The following is a 12,938-nucleotide window of genomic DNA, read 5'->3' on the forward strand; positions in this document are numbered from 1 at the left end:
GGCATTAATAAACACCTAATGGATCAGATTATGTAAAAAACTCAATTTTGACCAAAGATGGAGATAGAACTTTATAATTCTAACGTCACGATATGTATAAAGCTGTTTGAATTGGTTAAAAGAAAGTTCTTTATAATAAACTTCTTTTAGAATAAACAATCTATTTCTGCTTAAAGAGAACAAGAGGAGGTGTCTGTCTTCGGACAGTGGGGGACAGGGAAGTGACGTATGTCATGAATATCCTCGCTGCCTATCTTCCGTTTAACTGACGAGCTGAGGCCAAAGTGGTCCTGGTTTACTGAAACCACCTTGGGTTTTTCATTGCATGTCGAACCATCGCGGTTCGGAAGGTAAGTGAAGACAGTATTCTTTGGTTGGGAAAGGGATACGACGGCCGTAACTCAAGTGACTTTATTAACCAGGCGTAGGAGGCCTTGTTTACATGTCAATCCGCGGGCTAGAGTGAGAGAGAGGCGGCTCGTAGCTTAGCTGTTAGCTCGCTAGCTTAGCATAGCTTAGCCCCACTGCGGTCTCTGCCGTCTGCCTTAGCTCGCTAGCTTAGCATAGCTTAGCCCCACTGCGCTACACAGGCTACATTCCTGGGCGGGTGGAACAATGGCACACGCACAGATGTTTCTGTCTGACTCGCCGTGGACACTGATGGGTTCCGATCTACAGAAAATGTTCCGTTCTTTTACACATACTATTACTTCTGTGCGTCTCCAATCCAGTTTATGAGTGAAGCAGACGTCAGCTAACTGAGCTAATCTTCCATTGTGAAATGGGCTTGCTGACTTAAAGTCCAGTAAACAAACCGAACCCCGTCGCGATTGATCGGCCCAGCGGAACCCACACCCTATTACACCCAAACTACACACTTTTATTTTGGTATTCAACCCTTAATCAACCTAGCGATCTGTGATAGGATGTCTGATGTGTGTCACACAGCTAACCACCTATTTATAGCTTGTACGGAATGCGAACAACGCTTCTTCTGGCATTAGCCTGGTCGATATTGCAAGTCACATAGCTTATCACCACCCAGTGCCAACTAGTAGCTAGAGCGATCCTTTGTGTGCTTTGCCACCCGGGACGTATCGTACCGTAAACAACGTAGTAGCTACCTATTATCACAACATTGATTAGGTTACTAGTCGACTAAAGTCGGGAGTGTAAGATTTCAAGTGGTTTTTATTCGGTTGTTTAATCCTCGCTGGTGGGTAAGCCTCAACGCGGTTGCTCTTGTGCTCACTGACCGGTCGGGGGGGGGTCGCCTTGTCTTAACGGTAAAACGTCATGTCATGTAATCCGTTAAACCACGGCGTTATAAACCGATTCCGTGTGCTTTGAATCCCACACGTGTTTATGTACGGTTCTGTCTAATGTCGGACCAGAGAGTGTTAGGGGAGAGGGGAGATGCATGTGCTTTTTAAGGGGTAAATAATAGGAAGCTTTTCAGGGAAAGAGAGACGTTTTGAAAGGTGGAGGAAACAGGAGAGGGATGTTAGTCTAGATCAGTGCTTCTGCTGGAGGGGAGGGGGAGATAGAGACCGTGAGTTTACGAAGTTCCATTGACCTCCTGCCATAAGCCCGGAGGATCCGAATGAATGCCATGTCATATCTGGCCAGCCATCTGATGCTTCTGACTTGGGGCTTGTTCAGCATGCGCTAAACAGGAGAGAACGTTTTAAAACACAGGAGGCTTGATCGCAGACTTTTGTTTACCGTTGCAAAATGTTACGCCCAAAGTCAAAGTTTATTGGTCATATGGACAGGATACAGGTTGTAAACTGTACAACAAAATGCTTACTCTGCAATTCCTCTTTGAACAAAAGCCACATTGATTCATTCAAATGTTCCCCTCCAGCTTAATAATTCTCTCCCTCCTTCCCTCTCTCCCCCAGTTACGTTCTCTCAGATCATCCACCTCTACATTTCCTCATGAAAGACGGGGAGTGTGACTTCTTCTGCTTCTTCCGCTGCTGCTGAGCGCAGGGTGTATTCTGGGAGCTGACGTTTCCCAGATACCAGGTGGGGGACGCTGACTAGTTGTCAGTGTCTGATCAAGAGGGAGGGCGGAGTCTTGCCAGGGAATGTCTGTAGACATGAACAGCCAGGCTTCTGACAGCAACGAGGACGACTACGGCGTCAACTCGGAGGAGGAGGATGATGACGACGGCGATGAGGATGATCAGGGGGACATTGCGGACTATTATGACGGCGTAGCCGGTGACGTGGAGCAGCAGGGGGCCGACTCGTTCGACCCAGAGGAGTACCAGTTCACCTGCCTCACCTACAGGGAGAGCCAGAAGGTCCTGTGCGAGGAGGTCAACAATGTAGCGGCCGCTCTGAAGGTAGGTGTGGAGCAGAAGAGGCTGAGGGAGGGTGGTGGAGGCAGAAATCAGGGGGACGGGCTCATTTTAAGACCCAGAACAGAATGACATGTTTGATACTGTCCCTCATTCCGTTCCATGCATTCCAATGAGCCCGTCCTCTGATGTCTACCTCCTATCACCTGCTTTAGCCCTTACCTTCTAGCCAGACACCTCTTGCAGTTCAGAGAGGATTGGATAGGTGTATGAAAGATAACAGAACGTCCACCCCAACCCGTCAAGGCGTAAGACTGAACTATTATCATGTAGCTTGTATCCATTCAGTCTCATCAGATCAGATACTGGTGGTTGCAAAACCTGCGGGAACCTGTGATGCATCACGGGGGTTCGGGGGGACAGGGACGAACTCCATTTGGCCTTGTTTCCTTTCTTCTGTCCTCCACTCGCTTCCTACTCCAAGATTTAGGTTCCTCCCCGTACATATGTGACAGCAGCTGGTGAAACTGGGAACAAGTCCCCAACCAATCAAAATGTTCAGACTTTTATTCAGAAAAAATAAAATAAAATCATTGTTGTTGAAAATCAATGACACACTCGCTAGTCAAGCCAAAACATTGCAATGCAATGGATACTACCTAATTAACTATAACACTACTTTACATTGTTAGCAGGCTCACAAAACAAGCTGTGTTAGTTGACTAGCGAGTGTGTCATTGATTTTCAACAACGCTAAAATGTATTTACATTTTTCAGAATAAAAGTCAGAACATTAAATCGGCTGCCGACTTGTTCCCAGTTTCATCAGCTACTGTCACGTATTGTCCTCCAATGCAAAGGGAGTGAGTGGAGGAGAGGACACAAGGAATCACATTTTTTATAATTGAGAAAGGGCCTTTTATTTCTGGCGTTGAGCGAAGGAGATCACATGATGTCTGCTTCTTTATGCATGATAGTAAGGTGCTTATCTGTTCCGTCTGAGTAATTATCAGTATATTATGTTTGTAGAAGCAATCAATGAAAGAAAAGGGAGATAAGAGTGTGTACAGAACAGCGCTAGTGATAAGCTTGAGGCTACTGCTCTTGTTTTGGCCCCCCAAGCCGTTTATTTACTCCTGCACAGGGGTATTGGAAGGGCGGCAGCTGTGATGCTTATCATTGTTCTCTTTCTTTCTTTTTCTCTCTCTCCTTATTCCCCCCCCCTGACCAGGTTTTGCCTGCTGTAGCCAAACTGGTCCTTGTGCATTTTCACTGGCAGGTGTCACAGATACTGGACAGGTACACTCACTCACTCACTCACTCACTCACACACTCACACACTCACACACTCACACACTCACACACTCTCTCAATTCTCTCACTTATCTCTCAAATCTTTGGTTCTGATTCTGCAGATACAAGTCCAACTCATCTCTGATGATGTCTGATGCCCAGGTCCAGCCCAGCACCACCTGCACTAGAACTGCTGTCACGGTGAGGTGTAGTGACAAGCGTGTGTTTGTCTGTGTCTGTGTGTTTGCTTGTTTGTATGATGTGTGTGTATGTTTGTCTGTGTCTTTCTTTCTTTGTGTGTGTGAGAGAGAGAAAGCACGCATGAGAGTGTGTGTGTGTGTGTGTGTGTGTGTGAATCCCCAGTCCCTGCTGTGTGTTGTTCCCTAGAGTGTGTGCATTTCTAATGTGTGTGTACTTCCCCAGAACACATTGTGTCTGTGTTTCTCTTCAAATGTGTTTGTTCCCCAGTCCCCGCAGTGTGTGTGTGTGTGTGTGTGTGTGTGTGTGTGTGTGTGTGTGTGTGTGTGTGTGTGTGTGTGTGTGTGTGTGTGTGTGTGTGTTAGGGTTGGGTGGTTTCCAATTTTTCATACCGGTAAACCATCCCCAAATTTAACCAGGGTTTACAGTTCTACCGTTGGATTCAAAATCACATTGTAGGCCTTTGACAGAGCCACCGATTTCAAATTCTGAATTTGTGACAGCAGCTGGTGAAAGGTGGACCAAAGCCCTATCCTTTCTGTGAACCTGCTCAAACACCTTCCACACCTTCCTTCCCTTCTTACAAAATGTTCTGTCATTATGTTCAATAGTGTCTTCACCGAACAGACAGTAGTGCTGGACATAAACTCTTATGGTGTTTATTATATATATGCACACATTTTGCTTTTTTGACAGTATTTGCTATTTTCAAATACTGCAATTTACAGTATTACCGTAATACCGCCAAACCTGTGTGTGTGTGTGTGTGTGTGTGTGTGTGTGTGTGTGTGTTCTCCCCCAGAAACCCCCAGTCTCTACAGCATGGGGGTTGTGTTTTTCTAATGTGTGTGTTCTTCCCCAGAACCCCCAGTCTCTGCAGTGTGGGGTGTGTCTGCAGCAGGTTCGAAGGGATGCCCTGCTCGCACTGCCCTGCCAGCACTCCTTCTGCAAAGCATGCTGGGAGCAGCATTGCACTGTACTCGTCAAGGACGGGGTGGGAGTTGGTGAGTACTGATGGGGCTGATAAGGGGTCTAATGTCAGTGAGTGTTGTGAAATCTGCAGCTAGCTCTGCCTTTTGAAGTGTGTGTGTGTGTGTGTGTGTGTGTGTGTGTGTGTGTGTGTGTGTGTGTGTGTGTGTGTGTGTGGCGCTATGCTTTGAAGATGCCCCCTCTGATCCCTCTGATGCTGATATTTACCAGTGGTAGATTGTCTTTACTGTACCTTGCAATACGAAGTATTTGAACCTCACATTTATTTATTTAATTTAAAGGGGGATGCCGTTTCTCCTGAGGGTCTTTTTGAATGGCATTTGTATACCCACAACTATCCAACGTGTGTGTGTCTCTCTCTCTCTCTCTCTGCAGGCATCTCATGTATGGCTCAGGACTGTTCCCTCCAAATGCCAGAGGACTTTGTTCTCCCACTGCTCCCTGGCGAGGAGCTGAAGGACAAATACAGACGCTACCTCTTCAGGGACTATGTGGAGGTGAGGGTCCCTGTCTCAGCCTAGGCCTGGCCATGTAGCTTGTTTGTTCCTTGTTTGTGTCTCTTTATACATGCCATTTAGCTGAAGATTTAATCCAAAGCGACTTAGATTTCAGTGAGTGCATACATTTTCAGTATATATCGTCGCAACGGGAATCAAATCCACAACCTAAGCTTGGTTAGCAATAATGCTCTACCAACTGAGCCACCTGTTGACCTAGGTGAAATGGAATCTCCTGAGGAGTTGATGAAGTGATATCTATCCCCTACACCAGAGGTCACTAATAGGCAGACCGTGGTCTGTGTCCGGACCTATAACTGCTAAATTATTAACAATTATTACATTTTGACGGAGCATTTCTATCTTAATCTGGGCTCTGTCCAGAAACAAGCCCTAGCCCAGGCTAACCCTACACCCTGGGACTTACACCCTAGCCCCTTGTGTAGATCTGAAAGGGCTGGATAGGTGTAAGCAAGATGGTAGTAGCTGAAACATGCCCGCTCACAGGCTAGGTGGAATGGTTGCCATCTTGTTTATCGATGGCCGAAATGCAAAACCACAGACACACCTATCATGTGCAGCCTTCCTTGTTGTCATCATTTAAAGTGAAAACCGCGAATCAGAACATTTTGCAGATAGGAGGTTTTGCGTTTCAGCCATCGGTATGCTTATCCTGTCCTAACAGATCAGGTTTCTGCTCCCTCCATTACTCCGTCCCAGGTTGACTCCCTGCAAATGTTCAAACCGCTGCTCTGTCATCACAAGTTGTTAATCATTCTCTTTTACAATCAGGTTATTCCTGTCTGTCCTCTAGTTGGCATGTGTACGCCTCAGTAGAGGCTCATTGTAATTCATGGGACAGAATAAGGAATGGTAGCAAACATGCGTTTGCTGCCATTCCTCATTCGGTTCAATGGATTACAATGAGCCCCGTCCTCCGATTTCTACCTCCACTAGCCTCATCTGGTGTGTGCCTGTCTGGTCTTGTCTAGCTACAGAATGGGGCTGTGATTGTGTAAGAAATATCTCTCTAATTTTCACACTGTCCCACTTCTCTATCTCTCTCTCCCTTTCCCTCACCCTCTCTCCCTCATCCTCACCCTCTGTCTCTCCCACCCTCTCTCCCTCTATAGAGTCACTTCCAGTTGCAGTTGTGTCCTGGGGCAGACTGCCCCATCGTCATCCAAGTACAGGAGCCACGAGCACGCAGAGTACAATGCAGCCGCTGCAGCGAAGTCTTCTGGTGAGAGACACACACACACACACACACACACACACACACACACACACACAGTGTGTGCTCTGTAAGTATTTGGCTCTATACTTCAAAAGTTTGGATTTGAAATCAAACAGTTCATATGTGACAGGGTCTGGTGAAAAAGTCCTCAAGTAGGGCATGGTCATTTTTCTGTTTTTTTTCCAGATTATGAAAGTGCAGACTTTTAAAACGATACCGGTACCTAAATCGATACTTTTGGTACTTAATTTTCTTTTTTAGTATAGGCTATATAATAACACGGTCGACAACATTAAACAGCTTTTTACTTTTTTATTGCAGAGGCACAATATATTTTACAGTTAAATATACACTCAAATTAAAATACATTTTAATAAATCTCCTGCTGAGGTCGTTACTTTACCTGAAATAGGGAGATTCCACAGTGGAAAAAGAATGCAGTCCCTTGACCACAAACCTGGTAACAGCCCTGTGAATTTCCTCCTCCACGTCTTTGGTCAAAGTTGCCTTCTTTGCCATGGTGAATGGGGTCTCTGATGCTGTAGCTGGAGAGACAAAAATATAAACATAGATTAAATAATGTTAAACATTTGCTGCTGCCCTTTGGATAGGACCCTCTTGTATAAGATATGTTTAATCTCTCAATGAGACCCCCCCCTTTCCTGGTTAAATAAAACAAAACAAAAAAATATTTAATAGAAGGGGACTGGCCTACTTATAAGTCGCCTCTTAATAAGAGCTTGTGGTAGCTTAGCTAGCTAGCTAGAAGGGCAATGTTACTGACTGCTGCGACCAGTGAGAAAGTTCATTTGAAATTCAAGCGATAATATGTTAATAAATATAATAATAATATAATGTTATAATTTCGAATATATCCTGTCACTCACTCTTCTTCACTCTTTTTTTCTACCGAAATCTCTGTTGCAATTCGGTCTGGTAGGTACCGGATGTATAGGTACCGGTACCATATTGGTGCCTGTTTTCAGCACCCAACCCTAATAATTAGATGATCACACAGTCCTTTCTTTTGAACACGTCCTAAAACGTAAGTGTGTTTCCAAGCCATGTGTCACTTACCCAGTAGCCTACGGCAGACGATACAATTCCCAAATTATAAGTATTTAGTGATCCTAAAACTGTTGTTTGTTATATCGAGTGGGCACTTCAACACTTAAACTTTCGTAATATGCAAAAAAACAAGCTTTTTGGTCATTTGCGCAACTTGAGAATTGCCGTATCACCAGACCGTGTCACCTGAGGTAAAGTACATATTCTCATAATTTAGTTGATGGTGTTTCTATAAATATTGCTAAAATATGCTATCATATTTTAAACCAATATTATATGGTTTCAGGGCACCTTTGATCTCATCACATCGCTCTGTCTATGGAATTGAGAGGGTACTTTTCTCCAGCCCCATCCCAGCTGTTAACCAAATCAGAGGCTGGGAGTCTGCTTTGTTGTTGCTTGGATGACAGATTGCACCTTTAATCTATCCCCCCCCCCCCCCCTCCTCTGTCTCTTAGTTTCAAATGCCGACAGATGTACCACGCCCCCACAGACTGCCCAACCATCCGGAAATGGCTGACCAAATGTGCAGACGATTCAGAGACAGCCAACTACATCAGTGCACACACTAAAGATGTAAGTATGTTACACACACACACACTCTACCATCCCTGTCTCGCTTTGTCCTCTACATTGATACCCCCCTTCACTCTCTCTCTCGCTCTGTCTCTCTCTAATAATAATAATAATACATTTTATTTATAAAAGCACTTTAGAGAGAAGGACTAGGAGTAAGCTGCTGTCCATCAGGGACAACTCCAACCACCCCCTCCATCATGTCCTCGCTGGGCAAACCAGCAGCCGCCGCAGAGGGCGGTTCATTACGATACGCTCCCGTACGGAGCGATATAAAAAATCATTTATCCCGGCTGCACAAAGACTGTTCAATGGCAACTAAAGTAGCAGTCCGGGTCAAGGCTCCTGAATTTGTATTTATTATTTATTTTAATCATCATCATCACTTTTTTTGTGTGTATTTTAATATAATAACTATAGCCATCTTTTTAATCCACTTTTATATCATGATCTCACTGTTTTTTATATACTGTACATGGCTGGCCCAGTGTTGTTGTCTGTCCTTTATGTTGTGTTGTGTTGTTATGTGTGGTTTTTAGTGGAGTGGCGCGGCAAAATGAATTTCCCCACAGGGATAAATAAAGTATCTTTGAATTGAATTGAATTGAACATATACAATCTCAGAGTGCTACAACACAGTAAGATAAAGCAAAAAACATTTTCAATTAAAAGGCTAAAAAAAGGCTCTATTAAAAAGGTGGGTTTTAAGGCCTCGTTTAAAAGCATCCACAGACTGTGGTGCCTTTAGGTGGTCAGGGAGAGCATTCCACAGCCTGGGAGCAGCCGAGCAGAAGGCCCGATCTCCCATGGTTGCGGAGCTTGGTCCTGGGGGTCTTGAGGAGGTTGGTGGCAGTAGAACGGAGGTGAGGAGGTCTGAGAGGTATGGAGGAGTTCCTTGAGGTAGTTCCATGGATGCACTGGTGGGTGAGGAGGTGAGGAGGTGGGTGAGGAGGTAGTTCCTTGAGGCAGTTCCATGGATGCACTGGTGGGTGAGGAGGGAGACCTTGAATTCAATTCTGAGGGAGACGGGGAGCCAGTGAAGTGATTTGAGGATGGGGGTGATGAGGGGCCTCTCTCTCTCTCTCACTCTCTCACACCCCCAAACAGAAACAGCTGTAGTTTTCAAACTTTTTCCATAAATGTTTCTGTCTGTTATTGAACTGTTATATCTGTGTTCATTTTCAGTGTCCTAAGTGCAATATCTGCATAGAAAAAAATGGAGGCTGCAATCACATGGTGAGTGTGGATTACACATGAACATGTCAACCATCAGAACTTCGCTAGGTCTCTAAGATTAAAAATGGATCTTCAATGGAGATTTTCTATTGAAAATGTTTAGGCTTAATCAGTGTAGTCTGTTCTTTAACTCTTTTGTCCCAATTAGATAATCTAATCTTTTCACATTTATGGTCAATATCTGAACTTGCAGTAGAGATCTGAGTCACATCTCCTGATTGGGTTGTTGCTCTCGTGATATGAAAATCTGTTTCAATTAGAAGGAAACATTCTAGACGTATTCAAATGTACGGAGCCCAGGGCAGAGGAGAACACCACTGTCTGACGTGTAACGGTAGACGCTCTGACTCGCTCCCTTCTCTGTGACTTCAGTCAAGTAGAAGCTATTGTTTTGTCATTGAATCTACCAGATCTGGATTCAAATAATATTTCAAATAATATAATAAAATAATTTCCCATAATTTCTCCTCATCTCTGTGTTACAGCAATGCTCCAAGTGCAAACACGGTAGGTCACCACCGTCCTGCAGTTCCTCACAGCCCTGGACTACATTTCCCAGAAACCCTCGTTCTTTTAGAATACCTCAGCTGACTCGAACCATATGCACCCACTTTGATATTAAAGTTGGCATAAAAAAATAAAATAATTAAGCATTATGGCAACACTTCCAGCATACATAGGCTTTGCCCTGACCAGGGCGTTGGGGGTGAGGGTTTGGTATGGATATGCTGTCCTGATTTTTGTCTTCCGATGTGTGTGTGTGTGTTTGTGGTTAGACTTCTGCTGGATGTGTCTGGGTGACTGGAAGACCCACGGCAGTGAGTACTATGAGTGCAGTCGCTACAAAGAGAACCCCGACATCGTCAACCAGAGTCAGCAGGCACAGGCCAGGGAGGCCCTCAAGAAATACCTCTTCTACTTTGAGAGGGTGAGGAGAGACCCACACACACAAGAAATACCTCTTCGGCTTGGTGGGGGTGGGAGAGAAACACACACACACAAGAAATACCTCTTCTACTTGGAGAGGGTGGGAGAGACACACACTGTTCTTGGTAGTATGGTTCTGAGGGGCCTCTGGGTGTTACATTGACACAGGGTTGTTTGTAACACAACCTGAGCTGTTTATTCAGCACATGTAATGAAAGTATTTAGCATCTATGTGGGATGGTGTGACTATAATCTAGCAGTACAAGAGAAGAGTCAAGAGTACCTTGCGTGTGTGCGTGCCTGGGACGTTACGCTGTTGTAACTGTGTGTTCCTTTAGCGGGAGAACCATAATGTGTCTGTGTTTGCAGTGGGAGAACCACAACAAGAGTCTTCAGCTGGAGGCCCAGACGTACCAGCGGATCCAGGAGAAGATCCAGGAGAGAGTCATGAACAACCTGGGCACCTGGATAGACTGGCAGTACATGCAGAACGCTGCCAAGCTGCTGGCCAAGGTACACCACAGACACACATACTCTACAGGCCCTGGCATACCTTTTAGGGTTGTGTTTTAATAGGAATGATACAGGGTCAGATGGTTTAATGGAGAAGACACTCCCTGAACACAGACATTCGTTCTAAGTAGAAAAACGTTCCATTGTACCTAAACACTGCACAGGTCTCCCTCTACTCACTGCAACGGTGTCAACACTAGATGAGCTTTTATTAAGGTCATGTATGGAAAGTATTTAGCATCTATATGGGATGGTGTGACAGTACAAGAGAAAAGTTGTGTGGGATAGGGTGGGTGGGTTCCATGAGTGTATCTTGTTTGTGACCCAGATTAACACAAGGTCTGATGCAGTCATTTTGGACCACATTGTAACCAGCACATCAATGCAAATACAGGAACAGGAAGTAATGAGTGTATGTTGTTTGTGCCCCCCCCCCAAGTGTCGCTACACCTTGCAGTATACCTACCCCTACGCCTACTATATGGAGTCTGGGCCGCGCAAGAAATTGGTGAGCGTCCTGATTGTGCGTCTGTTTTGTACTTCTGAAAGTAAATCAATTATCCATAGAAGTGTATTGGCTTACTTTTTGGGGGGGGAGTCTACAGTTGGGTGTTGTGTTTCTTGTAAAGCACTTAGAGACAAATGTCTTTGTAAAAAGCGCTGTACAAATACATTTGATTGATGGTTCAGATTTTCACCTCTTTTATTCTACTATTTTTATATTCATCTGGTATGACTATGAAGATGTGTGTGTTCTATTAAAAGCACACCGTAGGGTGCTGCTCTGGTAGAACACAAACACTGATACTAGGATGTGAATAAGAAGGCTGCTGTTTGTGTTCTGAATGTTGTTGTTGATTTATTGTTGTTTACTCAGTTTGAGTACCAGCAGGCGCAGCTGGAGGCGGAAATTGAGAACCTGTCGTGGAAGGTGGAGCGAGCCGACAGCTACGACAGAGGGGTGGGAGAGGTGGAGCTGAGCGCCAATGACAGAGGGGTAAGGAACAGGGGGATGAGGAAGGGCCAAAAAAAGAGAGAGCGGTCATGAAGTCGAAACGGACCAATTCTCCTTGACATGTTCATGTTCTCCCCCAGATTGCCCCTAAAATGATTTACTGTGACCCCAAACAACTTGATTGCAGGCTATGCCAACACATAATAATGACACCGAATATGGACCCCAAAACACAAGTGTTAGGTCCCCTGTGTGAAGAGTTAGTATCTCTGGAGACATGATAAAGACCTCAGGCTTGAAACATGGAAACAAAAGCATGTGGGAGCATGACTCCCATTGCGCCGAGACCTTGTTTTCTGTTTGTCTTAATGTCTTTCTCTCTCTCTCCCTCTCTCAGGACCTGGAGAACCAGATGCACATCGCAGAGCAGAGGAGACGCACGCTGCTGAAGGATTTCCACGACACCTGAGACTCCACCTCATTGCAAAGCACCAGCATCTCCCTCCCTCCCTTCCTCCCTTCCTTCCTTCCTTCCTTCCTTCCATACACCCATCCATCTCTCAACACATCCCTCACACTCATCCTCCCTGCCTCCCTCTCTCCTTCCTTCATTCAGTTCCCTCTTTGTCTGCTGCAGGTCTCCGAATGGCACGATTGTATCCCACCCCCTTTGCTCCTCCCTCATTTCCATGTGTTGACAACAGAATACCACATTCATACACACTACACATCATCCATTGGGATAGCATGCACGCTCATACACACATACCTGCATAACATGTACACACAAACATGCTCAAACACTCCTCAAAAACCATTAACTCTTAATTGGCCTCCTCCCACTTTGTCCCGCCATCACTTTCCTCCTTTTTTTCCTTCTTTTTTTCCCCCTTTCTTCTCACATTGTTCCCTTTTTTTCTGGAAAATGGCTGTTGATAGTTAGATCGTTTAAAACATTAAAAAAAAACTGAAAAAAATACAAAAATTGCTGTAATTTTCAACGGTTGTACATTAATACAGAACATAGAGTTACTGAGAGAAAGTTTTTAAACCAGACCCTGTCTCCTGTGTGCTTATTTTCTTACACACACACACACACACACAGAGAACAACCATGTGTTACATGATATTGCTTTTGC

At 44.9% G+C, this 12,938-nt stretch overlaps 2 protein-coding genes across 3 annotated transcripts in view; both read left to right on the top strand.

The window, feature by feature from the left end:
- celsr3 (cadherin, EGF LAG seven-pass G-type receptor 3) overlaps positions 1-12,938 on the top strand; it is a gene marked incomplete at its 3' end in the record, with an annotated part of 317,293 nt that overhangs the window by 207,841 nt on the left and 96,514 nt on the right. The gene's annotated exons all lie outside the window — the stretch shown is intronic.
- On the top strand, positions 266-12,848 carry arih2 (ariadne homolog 2). 2 transcript variants are annotated; one of them, XM_080534120.1, is made up of 15 exons: positions 266-350; positions 1,905-2,354; positions 3,541-3,608; positions 3,725-3,803; positions 4,663-4,804; positions 5,166-5,287; positions 6,421-6,530; positions 8,051-8,168; positions 9,354-9,404; positions 9,890-9,911; positions 10,181-10,332; positions 10,701-10,844; positions 11,284-11,367; positions 11,722-11,841; positions 12,197-12,848. In XM_080534120.1, the coding sequence occupies exons 2-15, from the start codon at positions 2,094-2,096 to the stop codon at positions 12,266-12,268; spliced, it is 1,545 nt and encodes a 514-aa protein (XP_080390246.1). In that variant the 5' UTR covers positions 266-350; positions 1,905-2,093; the 3' UTR covers positions 12,269-12,848. The 2 variants fall into 2 exon arrangements, with proteins under 2 accessions (XP_080390246.1, XP_080390247.1); XM_080534121.1 differs by having other exon boundaries at positions 11,284-11,352.

The sequence above is a fragment of the Nansenia antarctica genome (genome assembly GCF_963989245.1).
Source record: "Nansenia antarctica genome assembly, chromosome: 6".
Lineage (NCBI taxonomy): Eukaryota > Metazoa > Chordata > Actinopteri > Argentiniformes > Microstomatidae > Nansenia > Nansenia antarctica.

Bases quoted from the DNA above. Each gene is read 5' to 3' on its own strand.
- arih2 (XM_080534120.1), top strand. From the start codon at position 2,094: ATGTCTGTAGACATGAACAGCCAGGCTTCTGACAGCAACGAGGACGAC. The intron at 4,805-5,165 runs GTGAGTACTGAT...CTCTCTCTGCAG, and splicing joins CAAGGACGGGGTGGGAGTTG to GCATCTCATGTATGGCTCAG. The intron at 8,169-9,353 runs GTAAGTATGTTA...GTTCATTTTCAG, and splicing joins TCAGTGCACACACTAAAGAT to TGTCCTAAGTGCAATATCTG.